Source organism: Marmota monax, unplaced genomic scaffold (assembly GCF_021218885.2).
Source record: "Marmota monax isolate L192 unplaced genomic scaffold, Marmota_monax_Labrador192_F-V1.1 WCK01_AAM20220418_F8-fsc00141, whole genome shotgun sequence".
Taxonomy (NCBI): Eukaryota; Metazoa; Chordata; class Mammalia; order Rodentia; family Sciuridae; genus Marmota; species Marmota monax.
The window spans coordinates 2442370-2468045 of NW_026692981.1; the positions used below are offsets into that span (position 1 = coordinate 2442370).

Here is a 25676-nt window from a genome sequence, read left to right on the forward strand (position 1 = left end):
ACGATGACAGACTCCCTGGCGGGCAGCAGCAGAGCCCCGGGAATGGTGAGCTGCAGCCGGGTGGGTTGGAGCGGGGGCCAGCACGGCCTAAACTTCACGGAGCTGGCCACAGGCCTGTGGTCCTGAGGCACTGTCAGCCAACATGGCCACCTGCCCCCCTCTGCTGCAGGGCCAGGGCATGGTGCCTCTGCCTGTTGTGGGAGCCTCCAGCACAGACCACCCAGCGCCCTCAGCCACCAGAGAAAGCAGGAGTGGGGCCGACTGAACGGACGTGGGACCTTGAGAGCTGACCAGTAGCCTTAGCCTCCTGAGGGGCATGAGGTCCCACCAACAGCTTAGTAGGTTTCCAAACCCTAATTAGCAGAGCTGGGCCAACAGCAGTGACCCAAGTGCTATGTAACCCCTGTGGACGGTTGTCGGGCAGCCAGAACGTGTCTCCTGCCGGCCGTGGGAAGGTGTTGGGGTGAGATGTATTCTGCTTTTGCGGCTTTTCCTCTGGTTTGGGGACCTCAGTTGTGGGGTCTGAGGGAAACCCCTAGGTGTTGGCTGGTGAGGGCTGGGGTCTGCTAAGGCTGGTGAGTGTAGTCCAACCTATTGTCATGCTCTTTGGCTGCACAGGCACGTCAACCTTCTGCAGACCTTACCCACCTCCAGAAACCCAGAGGCGTAGGTCGCATCTGCCCGTGGAAGTCGGGAATGGAGTTTTGGCTTAAAACTTTCATTTCAATGAAGCACAAGTCAGTCTCGGCGCTGTAGCCCACAGTCACGCCTGCACAGGCACTTGGCCATGCCCACACGAGGGAACCCACTCAAAGCTCCTGCTCATGTCATTTTTGTTGTGTGTAGTGGCAGCAGGGTCCTTGCTGTTCACAAGGCACGAGTTGTTTTAAATGAGCACTTAACACTTATGTGATTGTTTCTGGGGCGCACTTAACCTCCACACTTGCTCCTCGCGCCCCAGGAGCTAACTGGAGCTTCTAATGGAAGGTGCAGCTGTGAGGCCAAATCCTGGCAACAGCGTGTGTGTGTGTGTGTGTGTTGGAGGGAGAGGGGAAGAATGATGTCAGGAATGGCAGGGGAGAGGCAGCCCTTCTGCACACCGAAGTCAGCTTTCTGAGTGCCTCCTGGTTCAGATCTCGCCTCCGTTATTCGCAGGTTGTCCTTGGATGGGTCTCCTCGCTAATTCCTCCCCTAAAGAACAGACAATGCTAACAGTTGAGACCCCACAGAGCTTTGTGGGGATTAGGGGGGCTTCATAGGTATGGAATACCTCCAAGGGTCCCCACTCCTCACACTTCAGTTCTTCCCATGCCATCACTTCCTGCTGTGGCCTTGGGCCTTGGCAGCTGTCTAGAGGAGGGTCAGGTCATTACTGCTGGGACACGGCCTCGGAGTGGAGTCCACTGGGAGAGAGGGTGCTTCAGTGTGCCAGAACACCCCTCCTGACCTCAGTCCTCTGGCCGGGGGCCTGTGTGCAGTGAGTGAGGTCAATGAAGTTCCAGAATGTCTAACGTAGTTTTTTTAAACTTGGCCATAGTGGGGGGGGGACGCTCCATTTAATAGGTGGACAAATGGAAGACATGAAGAACACATGGAAATGTGGCTCCGGAAGAGAACCAGGGAGGAGACAGGATTGACTGAACAATGCAGGGCTGGGGTGGAGTGGGCGAGTGGGTCCGTCAGGTGGGAGGGTACAAAGGCAGGTTCTCTGTGAGGATGAGAGTCCAGCCTCATGGAGCCACCACAGGGCATGGCGCTTTGCCCTGGGAGCCCGTAGGCTGGTCCACCACCTGAGAGAGCCCCAGCAAAGGGCGGTGCTGGACCAGTGGGTGGTGTTGCCTGGGGGTCTTCAGCTGGGACCCGTTACCTAGGCTTCTATCAGTCCAGGTGTGTGTGCGTCTGCGAGCTGCGGGTCTCATTCAGAGGCTCTTCGGTAGGTCATGCAGGTCTCCAGGTGCCAGCAGTCAGGCCGGAACCAAGTCTGTACAGCCCTTCCACTTTGCCAGTCCCCTGACGCCGCCTGCCCCGTCCAGGCCAGACGAGCTTAGCGGTGTGTTGATTCTCACTCTCTGGTTGCACATGGCCCCTGTTCTCTCCAACCATCCAACTGCTTCCTAATGCCGTCCTTCCTCTGCTAGCTGCAGTGGCTTCCATTCTCCCCCAGGGCTGGGAGGGTGCCTGCAGGCTCCCACTCCCACAGAGCCGGGGCTATTCGCCAGACAGTGCCGAGTCACTCCTTCAGACTGGCACAGACTTGTGGGTCCTGGCTTCCGGGGGGCTTCTGGGAGGAGCACAGGGGCTCCTGAGGGCTGCCATGGCGCCTGTACCCAAACATGCCCAAGTCCCTCCAGCTGCTACTGTTCAGTCTGAAGGCTTTAGAGTCAAGACTCATTCTCTGAGATTCACTGGTCTTCAAGACAGAGGCGAGCAGGTGGGGGGGGGCGCTGGGTGATGGTGCCCATCTTGCACAGATGCATGGGGCTTGCACACAGCTTCACGAGTGCAATTAAGGGATTTCCACAGGAAGTCGAGCACCTGAAGCAACCAGAACGACTTCTCCTGTCTGGCCAAGGAGGCTGACTTGCCCCGTGTCTGAGGCTGCACTGTACAAAATGAACAGGGCACCACGAGCACTAACGGCTTCCTTTATTCTTCCATGTAGCCAGAGACAATCAGAGCTGATTCCCCCTCAAAATGGAAAACTACATGCAGGAGAGAAAATAGCCAGGCTGAAGGAATGACCGTGCAGTTCGGGTTTGTCTAGTTCACGTATTTTATTTATCCAGTGAAGGGGGAGGGGAGCGGCCCAGAGTCTGAGAGAGTACCAAGGTCACACCTCTGTTTTCCTCCATCTAATTCAAATCCACAGATTAAGTGCAAGGGATAAAGAGGACATCTTGCTGGGGAACAACACATCTTATTTGAGAACAAAACCCCCCTTTAAGGTTACTATCCGCCCAGGGGCTTCTTATTTGAGGATGGCTTACTTTTATCTTTATAAAAATATGACAGCGTGCTATAAGTTGCTGGGGTGGATATTTAAGGTAGGTAGTGAGAAGCTGGCAGACTCGGTGGCCTTCTAGGAGTTCAGTTCTGAAAAAGTCCCACCATGGTGAGAGCCACAGAACCACATTAACATTCTTGGGGGAGACACTCAATGACACATGGCAAAAAGAGAATCTCAAAAGACATTTGAGCAGGGGAGGCCCATAGAGCCCACTGTGCAGACGGGGAGACTGAGGCTGAGGGAGCTAATTACTTTCTGCACAGTCGCACAGCGAGGGAGGAGCAGGAACTCAGGTTTCCTGGCCTCTAATTCTGTGCCTTTGAACATTGCTTTTAGATACTCCTCATATTAAATTTTTTCACCAAGATTCTAAAGTTGGCAATTTTAGCTTTTGAAATGAAAAAAAAAGTGGAGAAAACAAAAAGATTTATGCAGAACACTAATGAATTTATAACCGATCTCAGGAATTTCATGTTGAGATATAGTTAAAAGACTAGTGTTTGGATCCAAGTCTGGAAACTCCGCATTTCTACGAGCACACAGGACAACCTCTTGCACACAGTGGCACAGGGTGGAAGACAGCACCACGCAGCGTTGGAAAACCAGTGTCGGAAAGTAAAATGGACCAAGTCACTCATGGGCGGCTGGTCAAATGACGCGGAAAGGAACACAAAGCCACAATATCGGAGAGGAACTGCGGAGGGGCTCCCGGTGGGGACTCAGAGCACCCGTCCTATGCAGCTGGGTGCGTATGCATTGGCTAACACGTGGCTGCTACCTTCGCGAGCGTCACCTGAGCTGAGCAAGTGTGAGCTCTGCACTAGGCCAGCTGCCCCCAGCCTAACACGCCCTGGTTGTCAGCGCCCATCCTTCACCCGGGAAGCTGGCCAACGCCTCTGAACCATGTGTGCGAATCAGAGAGGGGGAAGGGCGGGGAGGGTGTCAGGTTGCGGAGAGAGGCTGGACATTTTGAACCCTGGACAAAGTGACTGGAATCTTGGTTTCCCCTGGGCCCGGTGCCTTGGTGACGGGTTGGGTGTGGGCCTTGAGGTCGGCAATTCGCTCTTTAAACTTTTGCTGAAGCAATTTTTCTTCTTTGGAGTAGCTTTTCGCGAACACCGACATGAGCAGGCACCCTGCCATGGACGTGCCCCCGATGCAGAAGAGCACGGCCCCTGCCAGCTTGCACAGGTCGAGGGCGCCGTTGAACTGCACGGCGTGCCGGTCGACCACCACAAAGTCGGCTTCGCCAAACGCCTCGATCTTGGGGGGCACAAGAAAGCCCACTGCCAGGACAGTCAGTCCGAGAATCACGAAGACTGTGCCCGAGATGAGTCCGACCTGGAGAGAGAACAGAAGCGAGATGAGTGAGCGAGGGCTTCGGCTCCACCCTGAGCAGCAAGGACGGCCTGTGGGGTTTCTGGAGAGAAGGGAGTCTTCCCAGTCAGGCCACAGCCACGTGAAAAGTCGACTTGATTTTCTACCTAAAAACCAAGGGGAAAGAAGACCTCTCTGGGTTGAATGTCAACCGAAAAGTGCAGGCTGCATCTGGTGGTCTCCCGTGGGGACGGCGCCTGCCCTGGCAGATGGCACAACCCTCTTTCAGGGAAGAGAGGAGCAGGAGCTGGCCCGACTCTTCCGCACGCTGGGCAGTCAGGAGCTGGCTGCCGGCTCACAGCGAGGCCAGGCTCTGTCGGGCACAGTCTGCTCCTCCTGTGGCTGTGAGGGAGTGAGGCAGGACAAGCGCACTTCACAGCCGAGGCTCAGCTCAGACCCAACCAAGGTCATGGTGCAAGCCACTAAGGCCCAACCTCCACTCCTCTGGCCAGTCTGACCATGTGGCGAGGGCTGCTTCTTGCTTTGGCCTCACTATCATCTTCCTTCCCTAGAGATAAGATTTATTAAACATCCAGCTGTAGACTCTCCCTGACCCTCTTCCACTTCTTCCTACCCTTCTCCAATCACCCAACCAAAGCCTATAATAATTCATCTTCTCACACTCTCGCTGGGTCCCCAACTTGTTCAGCCCAGAGATATGTTCCTGGTGGTTTGGGCTAGAGCACACTGTCGATCCTTACCACCTCCTGAGCCTTTTCCCAGCAAGCAGGGCAGGAAACATACCTGTTAGCTTATAGGAAAGGACATGTAGCCACACAGGGTGGGTCGCTGGGTCAAAGATGAGTGGGTCCCAAGCTTCAGGGGCAGGGCAGGGAAACCATGGGGCTGACCCCCAGCCCAGCCCAGCCCAGGGCTTTTTCTATCCTCCTGTAGCTACCTGAGCTGCAGCAGCTACTAAATGTTCAGAGTAGCAGATGGAGCTTGAAATGCACTAAGTTCTGTGGAAGGCAGCACTGGAGATGGAGCATGACTTACCATTTGGTGGCTGGAGTCATGTGTTTGGTTCCAGCCATGCCACCTAGTGCTGGGACCATAGAGGGAGAGTCACTTCTCTCTTCTTTAATTTTCCCACTGACAAAGGGACAAATGATAAGAGTACCTGCCTCACAGGTTGTGAGTTAAATGTGCACTTAGCTTTGCATCTGGTTAAGTAATAAATTGTGACAAATCACCATTATTTGGAAATACACTCCTTGTAAAATCGTTATTTTGCATGGATATTGGTATTAGAACAATTGCTTAGTGTTTAGACTAAGGAATAGTTAACATTACTCTTGGAACAAGGAATTGTTAACAGTTACACAATTTTTCAAGCAAAAATTTTCATTTTCTCCTGTTCCTTCCTTATTGCTTTTAGTTAGAATAACAAGGTTGGATAAAGAACCAAATAATATCATTCACTCTTGAGTATTTAAAGTGTGTGTATTGGTATACTAAATTTTAGGGATGATGCACTGATGAAGGAGATTTGCCTAACAGAAGGAAAATATATTCATAACCCATTAAGCAGGGGAAAGGAGGACTGTCTGTTGTGGCCCAGGCCTAGTGCTAGATATATTTTCATTTAATCTTTATAAGCATGTTAGGAGAACTTTCATTCCTGTTTCACTTATTTTAGAAATAGGGGGTCACAGGGTCTAAGAAGCAGAGTTCCAGATCTCATGGGTAGCAGGTGGTTGGATCATATTCTAATCCAGGTCTATGTGATCCCCCATCTCTTCTTTCTCTATTACTTCACTAATTATTATTTTGCATATTCCTTTACTATTACTTTTATTTCAAAAGAGTTTCAGCTACCTATATATGGGCACATGTCCTTTAATGTAATTTTGTGAAGAAACTAAAAAAAAAAAAGAGTCAATATGATGTCTACTAAAAAAACAAAACCTGTTCTACATAAGATGTAAGTACTGCAGGAAAAAAAAATGGCTGAAAAGCATGACACCTTGGATTACTTTCTAAAAATAGTGGCAAGTAAGTTTACCTTTGGAGTCTAAACAGTATTCATAACTTTTGGAAAACGACTCACTTTGGAAAATTCTGAATGTACCGACTAAGTGAACTTAAATACCCATGGAGCCACGCTTCCTGTATGACTAAATCGCCTTCCTCCTTAAGAACTGGCACTCATCCTCAGACATGGTGGGCGTCAGGAAAGCCTCCATCTTAGTTTCTGAGCTTCTGACGAGTGTGTGAGCCAGCGCCCTCCATCTGTCTGCCTCTGCCTCGTCTCCCGGAGTTCCTGGTCCAGCCTGACGTTCAATAACTATCCCTAACTCCAACCACCAGACCGCCCAACATGGAGCAGGGGCAGGTGACGGATTCTCAGTGCAGCCCGCTCCCCAGCGGAGCAGCGCATGAGATGAAAATCCACTCTTGGAATGTCACCCTGAAGCGAAAAGGCAAACTGTGGCTTGCAGATGGCAGCTCTGCTCACTGTCGGAACTGGAAAAGTGACTCACCCCACTGCTCCAGAAGAGCCAAAGAAGGAGGGGAGGATGTGATGGACAGGTGACTGCAAGGATCCTGAGGACCCCAGGAAACATGCCCAGAGAGGAACTCGGAACCCACGGACAGGCAGGGAGAGCTGGGCGTGGTAGGCAAAAGGGCAACCACAGAATGAGGAGGACTTGCTTCAGGACTTCCCTGAGAGGACTGTGGGCGTGACGAGGGGACGTGCAGGCCCCCCCCCCCGCCCCCGTGCTGTGCTGGAGTAATGGAAGGAACAGGACTTTGGGGGAGTGACCTTTTGGGGACTGACTCTGTTCAGTATATCATAAGACTTGTTTCTGGACGCAGCTCTCAGTTGAAGTGGACCTGGACCTAAGAGAAAGAGGGTCCCGTGAAACCGACAGAGTACAGTCAATGGCAGCACAGGGGTTATTGGAGGGTTCACGGGAGCAAAGCGGCTCTGCTTAGGGCCTTGTGGAGGAGCTGAGGTGCTACTGGGGAGACCCCACCCCAACCCAGCAGGGCTGTGGGGCAGTGAGGTCCACCCTAGTGGCCGGGGACAAGGACCTGTCAGGCCGTGACAAACCCCAGAGGGTAGCGAGGTGGTGTTTGGGCTGCGACTTCTGGTCTGTCTAGGTAGGGCGCAGGATGTGTGAAGACCCAGATCCTCTGTCGGGAAGAGGGCTGGGATTCTAGACCGCTGCTGTCTGCACCAGGGCCCTCTGTTGCTCCTCGGAGCAGACAGGTCTGCAGACGCAGCTCCTCCAGGAGGCAGAGCTGCAGCTGCTGTCAGAGGAGCAGTGATGACCGCTGGGGGGAGGACCCGCAGGCGGAGGCGCCATTGGCGGCGGGGAAGTGCTGGAGGGAGCTGGATGGAAGGAGCCATCTGGGCTGGAGGTTATTCAGGGAGAGCGAGCCAAGAGCAGAGACTGGATTCCTCTCCTTCCTCAGCCAGGGCCGCTGCGACTTCTCCCTCACACACTCTGAGCAGATTCTAGCTCATAAGTCCTACTTGCCTCAGCTCACACCGAGCTTTACCAAGCAAGTACCAAGGTCAGGCAATGGTCAGGCTCCTCCTGGGGCCTGACCTCGCACCATCTTCCCAGCACCCTCCACCTGGCCATTGGGGTCTCCCCACGTCCCCTCCACCTGGCCATTGGGGTCTCCCCACGTCCCCTCCACCTGGCCATTGGGGTCTCCCCACGTCCCCTCCACCTGGCCATTGGGGTCTCCCCACGTCCCCTCCACCTGGCCATTGGGGTCTCCCCACGGTCCCTCCACCTGGCCATTGGGGTCTCCCCACGGTCCCTCCACCTGGCCATTGGGGTCTCCCCATGGTCCCTCCACCTGGCCATTGGGGTGTCCCCATGTCACCTCCACCTGGCCATTGGGGTCTCCCCACGGTCCCTCCACCTGGCCATTGGGGTCTCCCCACGTCCCCTCCACCTGGCCATTGGGGTCTCCCCACGGTCCCTCCACCTGGCCATTGGGGTCTCCCCATGGTCCCTCCACCTGGCCATTGGGGTCTCTCCATGGTCCCTCCACCTGGCCATTGGGGTGTCCCCACGTCCCCTCCACCTGGCCATTGGGGTCTCCCCACGTCCCCTCCACCTGGCCATTGGGGTCTCCCCATGGTCCCTCCACCTGGCCATTGGGGTCTCCCCCCCAGCCCCCACCCCAAGACTTTTTTCCTCCAGCACACTATAAGCACATCCAATAGCTTCCGTCTTCACAGTGTGTTCGGGAGCCCGCGTCCCATTGCTTGGGGTCATTCCTACTCTTGACTGCCATTCTTAGTCCTCCATGTTTACCTCAGAACCAACCGCCTTCTCTCTGGTCACTGATGACCTCCCGATTATCAAAGCCAATGTGACTTTTCTTTCCTCATCTCACTTGAATGTTCTCCAGCCTTTGATATCACACCCTTAGCCCCTCTTGAACCCCCCCCCCTGGAGTCACCTCTGACACGCCCTCCGCATAACAACTCGCTTCAGCCCTCTGCCCATTACTGCCGTCGCAGGCTCCGCCCTTGACCCCCACCTCTTTTTCAGTATGTTCTCACTAGGGTTGGTCTAAGGCTGTGGTTTTAGCTTCTACTTCTTATCAAAGACTTCCAAATCTCCAAGGCCATCTGAATTGCTGTCCTGAGCTCTAGACCACGTTTCTAGATGTAGTTCTGATACCCTGTTTCCAAATAGCATGAGTTATAGAAAAATGTCCCAAAGGTTCTTCAAGCCCAACCTGTTCCCATTTCTTTGTCTTCCTCCCCTCTGCCCACTCCCAGAGAACTTCCTCACATTCACAGCCAACAGAGTCCGCCTCATATTGATTTTACCTCATAAAAATCTCATGAACCTTCTCTCTCCCCTCCACATGGCTGCTCTGAGGGCAGAAGCCATTATCACCTCTGGCCTGGATGTTCACAGCAGCAGCCTCATCTCCACTGCTAGTCATCCTTCTAGTGTCATCTGAGAAGTCTTTTAAAACAAAAACTACGTCACATGGTTTCTCTGAATAGTCTCCTACAGCTCCTGACCCAACTCTTTAATATCCACCAGAACTTTGAAGAGAAATCTAAGTTTAAATTCCGATGTAGCTCAGAGGAATTAGCTGAGAGGAGGAGCTTAACTGGGGTCCAGGGCGGGAAGAGAGGGGACAGAGCCACCTCGACCTTAGTAAGGCTATGGAGGAGGCACGTGGTGTCGAGTGCCCTCTGAACAATTTCCGAGACAGGCTGAGGAGAAGGTAGAAGGTTAACCTTGAGGTGAGGAGAGGATGGTTGGGAGCGCGAAGACTGGATAATGCCTGCATCCTGGGCTGTGTGCTGCACAGACAATCCAGTGGCCACAGCCTTCGTCAAGGTCGAATGCAAGGATCAGAACAACTTTCCGCCTGATTGATCCTTGGGCGGCAGCGAGTGGCAGAGGACAGATGGGACCACATCATGTAGACTTTTAAAGATGGAAGAAGCCACAGGCATTGGGTAAACCACAGCAGCTGCTACAGCCCATGTAACCCAGGATTCCAAGGCCCAGAGGGTGCTACCTTCTGTGTGTGTGTGTGTGTGTGTGTGTGTTTATACCAGGTTGTGAGATATTCCCTCCCCTCCCAGGAAAACCCAAATTCATTATTTTCTTGCCTTCCTCAAGCCTAGAGGTCCTGGGGAAGATTTCTTGCGCATCTTTCATAGACTTCTGTGATCTGCTCATTGCGTGCATTTTCGGTTCATATGTGACCCTCTCCCTGAACTTGTACATGTTTACTCCACCTGGACCACACTGTCTGCAGAGTCTGGATCATGCTACCACCTCTCCCAGCTCAGAAATGCATATGCACTTCTTCCTCCTGGGCTGCCCGTCTCCTGCTTGCACATGGGTGGGCCCCTTTGTGGGTGGGACCACTTCTCCAGGCTGGAACAGATACATACTCCTCCCTGCTCCCTGAACCCTGTGTTCCCAGGAAGTGCCATGACCGCTTCTACAGGAGCATTTAGCACATTGCGCGGTAACAGTGTGGGCCCATGTCTACTTCCCCTGCCTGACCGTGGGCTCCCTCAGGTCAGGGGCTGAGTCTTATTCGGAGGTGAAGAATGCATCTTGTATAATCTAAGAGCCCACCAGGTAGTCTAGAAAGAAAGGAAGAGTAGCACTGTGAGGGAGATGTTATGTAGATCCTATGATAGGGCAACACTCTGACTCAGACCTGCTGAAATCTGTGTCCTCGAGAAACCCCTCATGCTGCCTGTTGCTCAGGAGCTCAAGTACGGAGCCCTGTCGGGGTACTACGAGCACAGCCCCAGTGAGGGAACATGAAGGGTCAAGAGGGGACACCAGCACTTGAACTGCCTACAGATGCAACTTGAAATGCAAAAAGAACCCAACAACACTGAAAAGGCACATAACAGAAACAGGTGCATGACTGGTACCTTTCTCTGCATTGGCACAGAGCACTTCATAAACACCGAAGTGAATTCACTCGCCTTCCCGCGGAGCAGCTCAAGAACAGTTGGCTTACTCCCTTGGTACAGATTAGGGCTCTAGGACAGTGAATCCTCAGGTCATGCAGGTTGACGTGAGGCTTCTAGTGTTTAATGATTAGGGTACGAATCTAGGACTTGGACTTTGCAGGAACATAAATAACTATGAGACTACGAACTTGGCCTGCTTTGGGTGTACATGAATGCTTGTAATAACCTGTATGTCAGTAGATACAAAGCTATTGGCACAATAGGTCTCTCTCCCTCTCTCCTCTGTAGCTATAGGGATGGAGAGAGGAGCAGAAAGTAACCATGCAACCACCTGGTTTTATCTGAGGAAATATGAGACATGGTGAGCATGGCTGGGTATTTCATTGGTCCAGGCCAGGGAGAATTCATTGGAGGGGCTATTTCTAGAGGGCAAGGATGCTGACTTGACTAATTCTAATGCAGAGCATGTGACCATAGCATGAGTCTGAATTAGCACCGGTCTTGGGTAAACCATGTTAACAACTGTGCTGCCCAATGTGTACGTATTAAATAGATTTCCAGTTTTATTTCCATTTAAGAACTCAGTGTTCTAGATTAGCATCTAGAAGTAACTAGTCTAGCAAATGATAATTGGGTGTGAATCAGTCATTGTTTTAAGCTCTTTGTAAATATTATCTTACTTAATTCTCACAATGTTTCTGTGGTGGGTATTTCGAGTGTTACTGTTGGGAGGCCCAAAGTCACAGGGCTGTGGGAGAGGAGAGCGGGGGTTTGAACTTCTGTAGTCTGGGGGAGGAAGCCATGAGGACACTCACCACACTGTACTGCTGCTTGTTATACTATATCACCAGGAAATTGCAAGTTTATGTCTCCTCTTTTCCTTTCCTAAACATCGGGCTGTCCCAGTGCCCTCTTCTCTGTGTCCAGTTCTCTTCCTAGGTGATCTCGGCTGTGTTCTATGCACTCTGTGTCAGTAACTCCAAAGCCATGAGCTGTGGCTTGGTGTATTTAAATGGCCATTAGGATCTCTCCTTGGATATCTAATAGGCACCTCCTGGTTCCCCCTGCCCGCTCCACACACCATTACCTCTCTGGTGTTTTCTCTCCTAGTAAGCCACACACCATTACCATGCAGGTCCTGGGTCGTGCGCGACTCGCGGCCCTCACACCCCACTTCCAGTCCATCAGCATCTTGACAGCCTGCTCTCAAACTTAGTGCTAACTTGGACTGACTGTCACCGTTTCCACCGGCCCACCCTGGTCTAAGCTGCCATCAATTCTCACCAGGGAGCTTTTACAATGGCTGAGGTCATCTGGCTGCTCACCTTTGCCCACTGATACTCTATTTTCCATATGGCAGCCGGAAGGATCTTGTTCTGATATTGGTGAGACTGTGCCATCTGCTGCACACACCTGCAGGGGGCTGCCCGCTTTGCGGAGGTAAAAGCCCAAAGCTTCACGGTCATCTGCGGACCCCACATCGATCTGTGTGCTGCTGTTTTCCTGGATCCGCCTGTCCTTTCTCTGACTCCACTCCAGCCACGCTGGACCTCTCCTCCTGTCAGGGCTTGGGGACCTGCGGTTTCCCAGCACAGGACACCTTCAGCCTGATGAGCTTGGGTCTGCTCCCTCGGCTCGCCCTGGTCTCCGCCCGGTTCCATCTCTTCTGAAAGGCGTTCTGCTGTCCACGCACTACACACCGGCCTCCGTCACCCTGCTCATCCTGGTTCCCTTTACGGCCCTTGTCACTACCTGACATCTGTCACGGGCTTTTCCTGTCCCTGGTTGTTTCCCACCACAGGCCATCAGTTCCTGAGGGCAGGGGTTCGTCCAGTTCCTCACTCTAATCTCCAGTACTTCGAACCCTCTCAGCACGCAGTCGGTGCCCGCAGAGGTGGCGGAGGACCGTGTGGGTTGTCTAATGTGGCTCCCCAGAGCCTCCTGTGAGGAAGAGGTATTCTGACCACTGTATCATGTCTCAGAATTCGCTTTCTCTAAATACCTAATTGTATCCTTTTTAAACAATTGCTGCAATTTGTCAAACGACCCAAGTCTGTAAGGGGGGCTGGAAGGGTGTCCTTTACCTATGGTGGTTTCTCAGTCAGTGAACTGACACAGTCGCACTGCACTTGGGGGCCTCTTTGGGCCCAGGGCCCAGATTCTCCTTCCCTAAGGGGAGGAAACTATCTAGTGTCATTAGAGTGTGGCACACATGGGGCCCTGAACCTCCTGATTCCCCCAGCCACAGTATTTACCATGTGTGACGCTCCCTGTTGCCAAGTGAAACCCACGTTCCTTCCTTACCTTCCAGAATACAGAGCTCCACGGGCTGGGTGACCTCTGGATCTGGAAGTCATCCTCGTACTCCCAGATGGAGGCGGTGCAGTCTTCGTAAAACTGGTGCAGGTAGGACCGGACTCCGTAGCGCTGGTGGCCGCCCTCGGGAGCAGCCTGCACCTGTGTGGAGCCACAGCCGCTGCCGCTGCAAGAAGTCATTCTTCCCAGCTGGAAGGACAGCACCACCTGCATCAGCCCCCAGGCTCTGGGCTCGGGGTCAGGAGACACACTAAAGGTGAGAACTCGCCTGAATAATGTCATTCTATCGGAACCACCCTCCTTTCTTAAGAGGAAAGACACTTTGGAAGACCTGTCTTCCTTGTAAGCTGCTCTTCTTTTCTGTTGAATGCAAAGTTACCCCCAGCAATCAATGGCTAGAACAGGTTCTCTATCAGTGAAACCAGGCACTGCAGCAGGGGCCCCTAAATTATGCAAAAACTTAAGCGCAGGACACATAAGAAAAGGCAATGAGGAAGATGAGATTTTCATTACCTGGACACGGAATCTTTAATAGCTTGGAATCAAGGCGTTTTCAGGCTTACTTGTTAGAGCAGGAAGCAGGCACTCTCACTTGCTACAGATGGAATTTGTCTTGGACTGTCCTCTCATACATTCCACCATGTTCCCCTGTGGATGGACTCTACATGGGAGACTAGCACCATCTTACTAGTTTGAATTTCACCTTCAGATTGCATGCATCTTTCTCTGACATCCTGATTTTCAGGCTGTACAGAAGCTTGATTAAAATGCTTCAGAACAACATACGCTTCATGCTTTATTAATCACAAATGGCGCGGTCAATAATTTACACCTCACTAACTCTAACACTATGTACTTCAGTCATTATTTGTGGATACATCTGTCTATGTGGGTGGTTTGAGTATAATGGAGAGAGTAGATCCAGGCTTCTATGATTTCCAACCAAGTCTACAGCATAAATAAGAATTCAGAGTTTTTAAATGAAACTATGCTGTGGGCGGGCTGCTTGGGGCTCTATCTTTTTAAGATGGAAATTTCAACTTAATTTGAACTAACTGATACCCTTGGAGAGAGGCATTTATTTTGGTTAATAATTCATAGTTAAAAATGTAATTACTGAGGGGCAGTAATTTTGGTGAGTCAGAGAATTCTCAGCTATCCTGTCTTTGGTTTTCTGATCTCTACATAAGCAGATAGATGTGCAGCTAGAAATAAGAAATGCTTGTTTGCATTTTTCAATTGGTCTTCTAGATTTCTTTCCTTGTGTGGACACAGTCTACCTACGATAAAGTGGGGGGGAACACAGAAGGCAATTTTTCTTAGGGGAAACCTCTGTTGTGCTATAATGCAGGCCAACAGAGACATGTTAAATTCTTCCACTTATTGTCAAAACTCAACTAGCATGCTTATCTATAAGGACAACCGTCTGTCATTCTATCTAGCGCCTGTGTGTGGCCACTCAGTGTGGCTGGCTAGAGTCATGGGGCAAGCTTGGGACAGTTAACGTCGTCCCTTCCCAGGGGCACAAAGTGAACCCACTCAACATCTTGGAAATGTGTGCCCTTGGCCCCAGATGCTTTTGGTTAAGAAATGCAGTCAAGGTCAGAAAGATGTGGCCTGATCTTAGAAAGATGACATGAGCAGCCCCGTTGGTGGTGGCCAGATAGGTGCCTCATCTGCCTTACTGTTGGTCACAGTGGCATTTAGTGCCGCTGCCACTTCCTTGTTCTGGGTACAGCTGACATCAAAGGAAATCACCCAGGAGGACAGTGCAGAGGAGGTAAAGGAACGACTGTTCTAATCTTTACAGATTCACAAGGCTGTCATCCCATAACAAGTCAAGGTCTCAGAATGTTCTTTGCCTCATTAGTGCACCAGAGGTTGACGGGTCAGAGGACTGTTGCTTACTTTTCATATTTTAAGTGCTAGGATGAGCTCTTCGGTACCTTCTATTTAGTGCTTTGACAATGCGGATGATTAATAAGAGCCTGTCCCTAGTGATCTGTAAGCAGCATCATTTTAAACTCACCTTCAAGACGTGGGGAGTTGCGAGTCGTATTACTAACTGCTTTGTCACTGAGGAAACTGAGGCATAGGAAAATCACCTTGCTAAAGGTCACACTGTGAGTCAGGAGAGGAAAGGTGGTATTAATAGAATAAGCAGGGGCACGGGCTGCATCACATACTTGCAAAGTGAGAGCCACTCATCCAGGTATACATATTTCAGGTTTTCTATAAAGCACCAGAGACTAACGTGGGAAGGAACAGAGCAGGCACCACAGGAACAAAAAGCCCCTCGCAGTGGCAGTGGGAGCTCTCCTCAGTGCTGAGTGGCTCTTCCTCAGGACTGAGCTGGTGCAGGGCTGGACCATGTGGCAGACCATCCTCATCTCCCACAGCCACTCTGCACAGCAGCCCAATGCTCCTGCTTTAGCAGACTCCCTGGTCCCACCTCCCGAGAAATGGTACAGCTAACATCACAGAACCAATGCTTCTGGGCCGGAACCTCTCCTCAGAATGGATTTTCAGTGCGGCTGCATACCTGGCAGACAGGACTCTCCACGAGCCCCACTTTCCCTTCAGGAGCACACAGCATGAACAAGAACCTGGCCTGTCTTGTGCTGACCACTCTTGACAAGAGGCTGGACACAAATGCTCATTTCTGAGCTGCCCACGATTGCTCACGGGCTCTCAGGCATGCTCATGACCTCTCTGTGGTTTTACAGTCCTTAAAATAAGACAGTTGGATCTGATTGACCTTTAATGTCTTCCAGATGTAGTTTTCTAGGATTTTTTGGCTACAAATACACAGAATGAGTCAATTACTTTTTGTTGAAAAAAACAAAACAAAACTGTATTTATTGACTTCCTACCTCCCTTAGTACCCTGATTGGTCATCAGTCCCAGATTCTTAATTCTAGTGTGTAGGAAGCTTCAGTTTAAAGGAGAATGCAAGTTACTGGTTGGGTTCGTTACCTGCTAACCTGCTACATAGGATGTGTGCTTTGTGCTTAACACACTGCTTCAGTATAATGTATGTTACCTAAAATAGTAGTGTCTGGGGGTCTGAGAGGATCAATATGTCTTCGCCAAGTTATAACTAGTTGGGACTCAATTCCAGGGGAGAACGACCCTGTGGAAGAACATGAGGTTTGAAATATGACAAGGGAGAAGGACCTACCATTTGAAGGGTGTGGACCTACCAAATCTCAGCAGACTCAGGCAGACTCAGACATGACCCTACCTTTTTTTTTTTTGTCCCAGAGAATATTACAAATATTTGGAAGCTACTTGGTTGACGGACATCTCTCGTGTTATAAAAAGGATACAGGAGGTCACTTCATAAAGTCACTTTCAAAGCTGGCAACCATTAAATCATATTCAGTAAACTAGGATCAGGACAGGAATGGAGGGGGTGCCAAGATTTGCAGTTTGGTCAGTGTTTTCTTTCCCAGTAAGTTTGCCGGGGTTCTGGGTGTATTTCAGCAGCTGCAGCAGCGGCAGCCAAGATGGCCATGTCAAGCATATGAGTGTTGTTAAGTGACAGATCTCACAGAGGGCTCCTCACTTCAGAGAAAGCATGAGTAGAGGGGAGAATAAAAATGCCTCTAGAACTGCATTTAAGTCACACCATGTTAGTACACATCTGCAAACACTCGTGGCATCCTCTCCCTCTCTGCCTGGCAACCGGACGGAGCCCAGGCAACAAATGGGTGGGTCCTTGGGTCATCTCTGGAGAAGCCGTTGTTTTCATCTCCCTGAATGAAATGCATTCTAGGTGATCCTCCTTGGCTTTCTTTTTGCTGTTATCTGTCTACAGCAACTGTCTCACTGCATGCATGGTTATACATCAAGAGACTATTCACTTATCTGCATCATGGCATGCCTCTGGCCTCTCTGAGACCAGGGAAGAAGAGGAGACTCCTGCATTCTTCCAAGAGACTCGCCACCATCGCCACAATCTGTGTGTCGGATATCAACACCCATTGCTCTGTCCCCTCGTTCAGGTTTGTTTGGCTTCCTGCCACTTGTTGCCACCTGATATTCCAGGTGTGGCTTGTTTGTGGTCTGATGGACTGTAAGCCCCATGAGGGAGGAGGCGGCTTTTCTATCCTGTTCACCACTTTAATCTCTGGTACTTTGGAATTTCCTGGGTGGGTAGCATCCTGAGTAGTCCCTCATGTCTGGTTTCCTTTTCCCCAGTGTTTTTAAAGTGTTAGCTCTGTGCCAGGCACTTGTGAGAGAGCTGTTATGAAGTGGGCGAGGCACAGGGGGCCTTCAGTGGACTATTGGGCTGGAAGGGGACACACTCATGAAGCAATGGAGGCAGCAAAAGGGGCATCATAAAGAGGCATTGCAGCAGGAGATAATGCCATGCTAAGAATCCCTTTAGGGATGTCTTAGTTAGGCAAACAAATGCTTGAATATGGTATTGTGATTGCTACATGTACCAATACGTAGTAGCATCATTTTGCTGGGAATTTGAATTTCAGTCCAATGCATGCAGTTACTTACCTTTTTTAAAAAACATTATATATATATATATATATATATATATATATATATATATATATATATATATTATACATTTATTTATTTTTATGTGGTGCTGAGGATTGAACCCAGGGCCTTATATGTGCTAGGCAAGTGCTCTACTGCTGAGCCACAACCACAGCCCTGCATGCTGTTACCTTTTATTTCACATTAAAAAATCCTATATCCATAAAAACAGAAATAAATGCTTTTGCCCTATGAAGCTCTAAGATCGCTTGTTTGTCTTCCCGGCCTCCTTGAGGGAAGAGAGGCAACAAAAGGAGGTACAAAACGGACTGTGTTTCCCACGGCTGTGAGTCAGTGTGTGGCCAGGCAGGCACAGGCTCCCTTCTGTTTATTCACTTTGAAATACCATTCAATTTTTCCTACTGCTTTTCTTTTCCTCAAAATAATTCTGAGAAGATGAAAGTGAAGTTCTCATTAAAGCCACTTTTCTGCAGGGCTAGTGCTGCAAGAGACAAGGTGCAGGCACACAGGCCATTTAGACCACTTATCCAGACCCAGATCCAAAGGTCAGCTCACTTAGAGGACTCGGTGGGGCTCGCGGGGAGGCAGGGGGGCAGGGCTGCCTGCTGACAGCCTTTCTGGAGCTCATCAGCATGACCTGAAACCTCAAGATGGGCTTCTACCATTGGATCATGTCAGAGATACTTTATCTTTCTGGAATAGTTGTAGAGATCATGATTCTGTACTGTGAGCTTTTTAATACCAAGTCAGTGAATATGTAGCCACTTTCATAATTTACAAAAGAGTAATGATGTGTAATTATCCCATTATCAATTACTTTAATCCTTTAAGATACATATTTTTAGTATAGTACATAAAGTCCAAAGCCAAAACGAGTAGAGAGAGAGAACCCATGTTCCCTTTGAAACTCTCTTCTGAATCTGCATGCACACTGCAAGGTGATTCTGCATTTACACACAATAAATGTTGGGTCTTACCTTTGAAGTCCTCTTCTCCCTCTGCCTGTTGTTTTCTCTTTGAACTTTTTTTTTTTTAGCAGTGCATTCTTCAATCCTATGAATTAAAAAAAAAATCTCTGCAGATGTGATTCAAGTCAAAATTGAAATTTCATAAGCCATTCATAGAACTTATAAAAACCATTTTAATGATGACAGATACACTGACAAAGAACTTCTTGTTCAAGAGTTGAGATAGTTTTTTTAAAAACTGAAGTCTAACTTATAGTTCATAACTTTCTCATGGGCTGCCATTTTGATGTGTAGAGTAAAAGAATAACATAAATAAAAAAGACTTTCTAAACTATTACACACTGTATAAATGCTGTTCTTATTTTGCTGAAACTATAGTTCATGCAGTTAATAATGCCAACTAGTTTGCTACACCAGCTTCCTAGATACTCCACAAGTGATTTCCATGGGGCTTGTTCCATTATATTGTAAAATAAATTAGTCTTATGGTCACCATGGTTTCTGATATGCTTACCTGCATTATACCCTTACTTGGACTCTTTGGACAATTTTCTCATTAGGCTGTTTCAGCCTATATTCATTTTATTCCTATCATGATCATTTTACTTTCCATCTGCCTAAGAAAAGCAGGTGCCCATGGAAAATTTAATTAGGAAGCCATTGCCAGCCATAGAGCTGGCTACTGGCTTCCTATATTACTCTAGTCTTGTGAAATAAAACAATTGGGGCTGTATTTTCCAGGTGGCTATTAAAAACCCTTCCTGGTGAATTCCCATTCATTTGCAGGAGAACTCAAAGACTGGAGATGAGTAAGCCCAGCAGAGGCCTACCAAACAGTTTTTAGCATTTCCAGGGCGGGTCTATGTAGAGCGTCCTTGAACCTTCTTCAAGACCTGGCCCCCAAAGTTCAAGTACATGTGAGCATATGTGGGGAAAGAAGCAAATTATATTAGAACCCTGGATGAAGATGAGAAAAGGAAACCAGTCAACTACAGGATGCTACATTCACAACCTTGTCTCATCTCTTATTCTCCCTCTTCCCCTCTCCTGATCCTTGTCTCTGACCCCAACGCCATCTCTGTCCTTGTTTCTGTCTCTCTCAAGTAAATATTCCTTCTTTTCCCTGATGCTTTCCCGTTTTGTCTAAAGGAACTGATTGCACACGTGCCCTCGGCCCAAGGCTGGCCTGTCTGGACCCCGGGAGCTCTCCAAGGTACTGACAACATTTTTCTCAGCAGAGCCAGGAACCAATTAAGCTGTTCAACTCCAGCTGTCTTTAGGTCGCTCGCTTGGGTCAGATCCCCAACCCAACATCCCTTTCCAATAACACCAAGAAGTAGGTTCTGGGATCAAAACAAACATCTTCAGATGTGGCAAAGGGGCAGGGAGGGCGGTGCAGACTTAATTCCGCCTGGAAAAATCAAGCCAGCTTTACAGACTCCCAGCACAAGCATCTTATTCTTAGCTAATACACAACTTTTCTTTTCTCACAAGAAGGAAACTCTTAAGTTTTTAGCTGTACAACCCCCAAATTCTTACGTAATGCAAACCACAAACCACCAAGGCATGGAGTTGGCTACCTCTAATTTCACGGATTTTAATAAGCATGGTTTCTGTCCAGAGGCGTGTGCATGGGACAAATGTCAGCGAATGAAGTGTGTGTGTGTGTGTGTGTGTGTGTGTGTGTGTGTGTGTGTGTGAGAGAGAGAGAGAGAGAGAGAGAGAGAGAGAGAGAGAGAGAGGAACGTGCGCGCCAGGAGGGAGGAAGGGGAAAGCGGGGAGGGCGCGCTGGAGAGCTGCGCGCAGGGAGCGCGGCACGGCTCCGCGGCGTTACCTGGCCCTGCGATCCCTGACCCGTGGAGCAAGTGCAGCCGGCCTAGCTGCAGATCTCTCGCTGGGGTCCCATCGCCGCCGCCGCCGCCGCCCGCCGCCGCTCCCGCCGCGCGAAGCTCAGCCTGCGCGTGAGTGACAGCGGCGCCCACGTGCCCGCGCAGCCGCCCGGCCCGTCCGCGTGCGCGGGCGGCGGGCGGGGCGGAGCGAGCGCCGGCCCCTTCCTGCCCGCGGCCGCGCGCCCGGGTGGCCGGCCTCCGCGGGGACTCCGTGCCCAGCAAGCGGGGCGCGCGCCGGGGTGGCCTTTCGCCCCTGCCCGGCCGTGTCCGCGAGCAGAGCCGCTGCCGAGGAGCCTGAGCCAGGCGGGCAGGCGGACGCGCTCGGCCAGCAGCAGCCACCGGACAGACGCGCCCAGGGCCACTCCCCGGCTTCTGTCCTTGGCGAGGCCGGAGGTGAAGGGCTCAATCCCCGGGGTTGCACTTCCTCACCTCGCCCCTGATCCGGAAGTCTAAGTGGGAGAGATGAAAGAAAGATAAGGAAAAGAATGTTAATGATGATATTCCAGAAATAAAACATGTATAGACAAGAACACACTAGAAAATAACCCGAGAGCCTCGGAAAATGTGGGGTGGGCAAGTCAGTATGGGAAAGCAATAAATAACCTCCATTTCAGGGAACTTTTTGCACACCACTGGTAGGAAGCATTTAACAAGAAAACTTACCCAAATCGTTAATACTTGCAGGGTCATGCTATAAATAATAATAATCACAACACCTAACATTACATAGTGCTTACTCTATGCCACGCATTGCTTTAAGAGCCTTTCATGCATATTAACTATATAAATATTTGACCATGGAATCCACACCACAGCCCCATGTGGTGGGCACTCTGTGACCCCATTCTGACAGATGAAGAGGCTGAGGTGCAGAGAAATGACCTGCATAGGTGGTAGGATGCCGAACCATGGTTGCATGTACAAGGTCACAAGCTACAAGGTGATCTGGGGAGGACCAAGAGTATAAGTGATATTTTGCCCATTATTTCCTTACCGCCACCTGGTTTCAGGAAAAAGCCCTAAATAAAAAAAAACAAAAAACAAAACAACAAAAAAAACACTCTTATTCTTATTGAAGAATAGACACACCTTGCAAATGTTGAGCAAGTGTTCAGAGGGGCACAGGAACCAGGGCAGCTTTAGCTTCATTGTTCCTGGGATTCCCAGCTATGTCCCTACACTCTTCAACCCCATGTAACCTGCAGGTGCTGCTGATCTCTCTCTGTTCCTGCTCTGCATAAAAATCACACCTTCGTGAGTTTTGACATGTTTCTTGCCTTTCCCACATTGCACGTTTGGATCTGCTGAACATCTGTTTCTTCTTAAATTCTAACATGGCCGTGCATGTTTTTCTGTCTTTGAAGGTCCCTAAGGACAGCAAATGGGCAAAAGTCCTAGGGTTCTGATTTGCTCTTGTGTCAGAGGTTAGGCTGCTGGAAGGGCCTGGCCTCCCTCTGACCTGGTGCCCGGTGAGTGTCCCGATTCTCTCGGTAGGGCATCCATTCATTCATAAAGGTACCCGAACTAGAATTTGACTTGCAAGGACATGGATCTTAGTCCCAGGCCTGCCACTTCCCAGCTATTCTGGTGGGCTGTTTCACCACTGTCTACCTCATCTGTGAAACGTTATTAATATCTACTTCATAGGACAGTTAGAAGGACCAAATGAAGCCATATTCATAAGGCATTTATCACAAGTCTGGCAAATAGTACTCAGTAAATTATAGTTATTAATCTATTATTACAACTTTACTATTATTTTTTAGAGATTGTGAGTATTTTCAGCTTGGAGTCTTTCTCAAGTCTTCTAAGTTTCCCGGTCACTTTTGGCTTTATCCCCTCTTTTACCAGATTCATTTCCAACATGTGCCCTCTCTGGCCCACACTGATCCATGAGATGGGGAAACACAGTTCTTCTAGATTCCTCCAGGCCACCAGCTCTGGCTCTGTCTCCATTAAAGTTACTTAGTTAGTGAGATAAAGCACCCCAAGGTGCCTTAACGTGAGTCATCACCATGATCTTGCTTCACCCAGTAGAGCTCTAATTATTCATTTCACAAATATTGGGGGAACAAAGGTGATTACTTTGAAGCAACTAAGTTTTGACTTAAAACATTTCCCTGGTCATAGTATATGGAAACATTGAACAGTGGTTAGCTTATTAATTCATTATTCAACACACGTTTGTTGAATGTCTGCCATTGAAAGTGCAAAGCCACAAAGAGAGGTCAGGTGGTGGCACTTCCTGTTTTTTTTTTTTTTCTGGAAGGGCCATGTCAATTGGGCCTCATTGCATGTCTAACCTGCAACTCATTCCTGTACCTCCAAGTCCGTTTCCCATCACGCTGGACACATTGGTGCTCTTCACACATGCCTTGAACGATCCTCCTCCATTTGTTTACATCAGTGGTTCCTGCTGGTTCTTCCCCATGTCGATGTCTCCTCAAGTGCTGGCACAACTGCCACCTTCTCAAGGATGTCTTGAATAGGCTTGAATACCACTCACTGTGAGCATGCAGCACCTGGTCCTACCTGCCTCGTGGTCTGGCTGTGTTGGAGCCACTTTTGAACCTGTTTACTCTCTCCTGCTAGTCTTTCCCCACAATGTGTTTTGTATTGCACACAAGGAGTCACATGGCATTTTGTACAACTTAAGTCTTCATTTTTGTTGAGTAAATTAGCAGATGAGGGATGTGGATCTGGAGCGGGGCCTTGAGAGGTGGGACGAGACTTGAATAGAAGGAGGAGAGACAAGAATGTGACAAGCCCAGGGAATGAAAGGCACAAGATCTAGGTTGTGGGCTCAGCTCCCAGGCTTGTTCCTGGGACGCAGGGTATAGAAGAGGAAGATGGACAGTGATGGAGAAAGCTCCATTTAGCTCCCTCCCTCATCAGAAGGGAGCCGCTCACTGGACACTTTGGTGGTGACCTCCATTGCTACTGGCATGACTGTGGCCCGGCTGGCCTCTGCCTGCCTGGCTGTGCAGCCTGTCTGTCCGAGCTGAGGCTGCAGTGTTCCCCGTCAGGCAGTGGCTGCTGATTAGCATGCTCTTCCTGTCCTGGACAGAGCAAATGTCTGTTTGCTTTTTCCTTTCTGCTTAATGATGATGGCAGGTTCCCAGTGATCAAGATCCAGTTTCACATTTTCTCAAATGTTGTGGCTAAGAAATTCTGTTTGGCCTGTTCAGAGACCCAGCCTCAACCTTCGCAGGGAAACTTTGCAGATTAGCATGAACAGAGGGTGCAGAAGGCTGAGGGTTATAGCACTTGGCCTTGCTAAGATGGAGCAGCTGAACAGAGAGAGCACTGGGCACAATCTCCATCTAAATACATACGCTTTCCTGTGTTTCCCTCTTCACTACCATCAACAGGACCTTTGTGAGCTTGTAAATCCACTGTTATAAAGGGACATTTGGCATATGAGTTTCTCTTTGGAAGGGGGAATGTATTTGGCTGCTTCCTCAATTATTAGTAAGTCAATCAGATCTTTTCTTGCAAACAAAGTGATTTTGGGATAGAAAAGTAAACATGGTGAGTGTCAAGAGGAAAGCTGCATCCAGAGCCTACCCAGCACCTCATGGAGGTCCACCTCCACAGCTCCTTCCAAAAGCAAGTTGACAGAATCCTGAAGGCAGAGTCACACTTCATCTATTGCTTACTTTTTTGGGGGAGCCCCAAAATAACCAGTTCACGTGACACATAAACTACTGACTGCTGCTCCGAAAGGCTTGTGGCATCTGATGGGAATAGGCTGGCGATTTGGAGCATCCTGCCGACTTGTCCCCTGCCTGGAACCTAGCATGGACATTCTTGGCCCCTTGTGTGATAAGGCTCTGGTTTCTGTGAAGGTCTGCACGTGCCCTGCGGTTGTCCTCCCACAGAAACACATTAGATAGCAAATAAAAGCCACCACAAGGGTTGGGAGAAGACCACTGAGAAAAGGAAAAAAAGAAAAAAAGTCTGTCCTGCTTTTTGGATGAGGAGTTTGGTTGTTTTGTTCTGCTCCAGGCTCTGCGAGTTTTTGTCGCCAACGCTGTCGTCTCTGATGAAGGTCTGCTCCCAAGCCTGGGCCGGCCCCATCCTGCTCCCAAGGCCCTCCTGCACATTCTGCTTAGCTACTCCACCTTCCCTCAAGGCTGCCTCCTGGTCGATGCCTCCTAGTCTTCCTATTTGAGAAGACTGATTATTGATAGCTCATCAACGTGGACTCTTTTCCATGGAACCTAGTAGAACATAAGCTAAGTCAGCCCCAATGCACTAAGGAGAGCGGTATTTTAGTCAGCCTTTTTACTGCTGTGACTAAAGACCTAACCAGCACAATTCCAAGAGAAAAGGTTTATTTGAGGGCTCTCAGTTTCAGAGATCTTAATCCACAGAAGGCTGGCCTCATTTCTCGGGGCTTGAGATGAGGCTGAACATCATGGTGGAGTGTGTGGCAGAGGGAAGCAGCTCACATCATGGTGTTCAAGAAGCAGGGAGAGACTCCACTCGCCAAATACAAGTATAGATACCCCAAAGCCACGCTCCAATTCCCCCTCCCCAGCCACACCCACCACTTCAGTTCCCACTGTTCATCCCTCTCAGATGCAATCCTTTCTCTCTGAACATTCTGCACTGCCTCACATGTGAGCTTTTGGGGGACACCTCACATCCAAAACATAACAAGTGGTGAAGTGCCTGTTGCTGCAGAGGAAGATGAGTCTGTACACCAGGGGCGACAGTCACAGAATTTCATAGCAAAAGCATGGAAAACGGGTGTCAGCTGCAGAATGAAGCCTCATTTTGGAAGTCCCTGCCATGAAAGTCATTGCTCTTGGGCCTGCTGGATGAGGGGCCCCGAGTCCCAGGGAGGGCCCTGGGCAGCTGGAATCAGCATCAGCTTCCCAGCTGACAAAGAGGCGTGCAGGGTTCTGGAGGCCCGGGAGGTCCCTTGAGCTTCCCTGTCGATCGCCAGCCCTGTTGGTGTGACCCTGGACGAGAGCCTTCAGGTTTCTCCAGTTTTAGTTCCTTCACCGTCACATGGTTGTGGGCGGTGTCACATGGAGAGAATCCTTCAGTGCTTATTACACACCATGGTCAGGGCTCTGTGCTGGGTTATGTTGGGGTTCACAGATCCGTGGATTCTGTCCTCAGAGGTTTCTCATCATATCTAGCCTTGA

At 49.8% G+C, this 25676-nt stretch overlaps 1 protein-coding gene across 5 annotated transcripts; it reads right to left on the reverse strand.

Moving 5' to 3' along the window:
* Nucleotides 1-2749: 2749 nt before the first annotated feature.
* Nucleotides 2750-20596, reverse strand: Nrsn1 (neurensin 1). 5 transcript variants are annotated; one of them, XM_058582017.1, is made up of 6 exons: nucleotides 20463-20596; nucleotides 18638-18713; nucleotides 15169-15260; nucleotides 13653-13787; nucleotides 13128-13328; nucleotides 2750-4348 (listed from the first exon to the last, which is right to left on the reverse strand). In XM_058582017.1, the coding sequence occupies exons 5-6, from the start codon at nucleotides 13317-13319 to the stop codon at nucleotides 3950-3952; spliced, it is 591 nt and encodes a 196-aa protein (XP_058438000.1). In that variant the 5' UTR covers nucleotides 13320-13328; nucleotides 13653-13787; nucleotides 15169-15260; nucleotides 18638-18713; nucleotides 20463-20596; the 3' UTR covers nucleotides 2750-3949. The 5 variants fall into 5 exon arrangements, with proteins under 5 accessions (XP_058438000.1, XP_058438001.1, XP_058438002.1 ...); XM_058582018.1 differs by having other exon boundaries at nucleotides 13653-13800; XM_058582019.1 differs by having other exon boundaries at nucleotides 13653-13812.
* Nucleotides 20597-25676: the final 5080 nt, after the last annotated feature.

What these genes read in the sequence shown, in the direction of transcription:
- Nrsn1 (XM_046452398.2), bottom strand. Translation starts at nt 13,319, where the DNA reads ATGACTTCTTGCAGCGGCAGCGGCTGTGGCTCCACACAGGTGCAGGCT. An exon ending in GGAGCTCTGTATTCTGGAAG is followed by an intron (nt 4,349 to 13,127) that starts GTAAGGAAGGAA and finishes TTCTCTCTCCAG; the next exon opens with GTCGGACTCATCTCGGGCAC.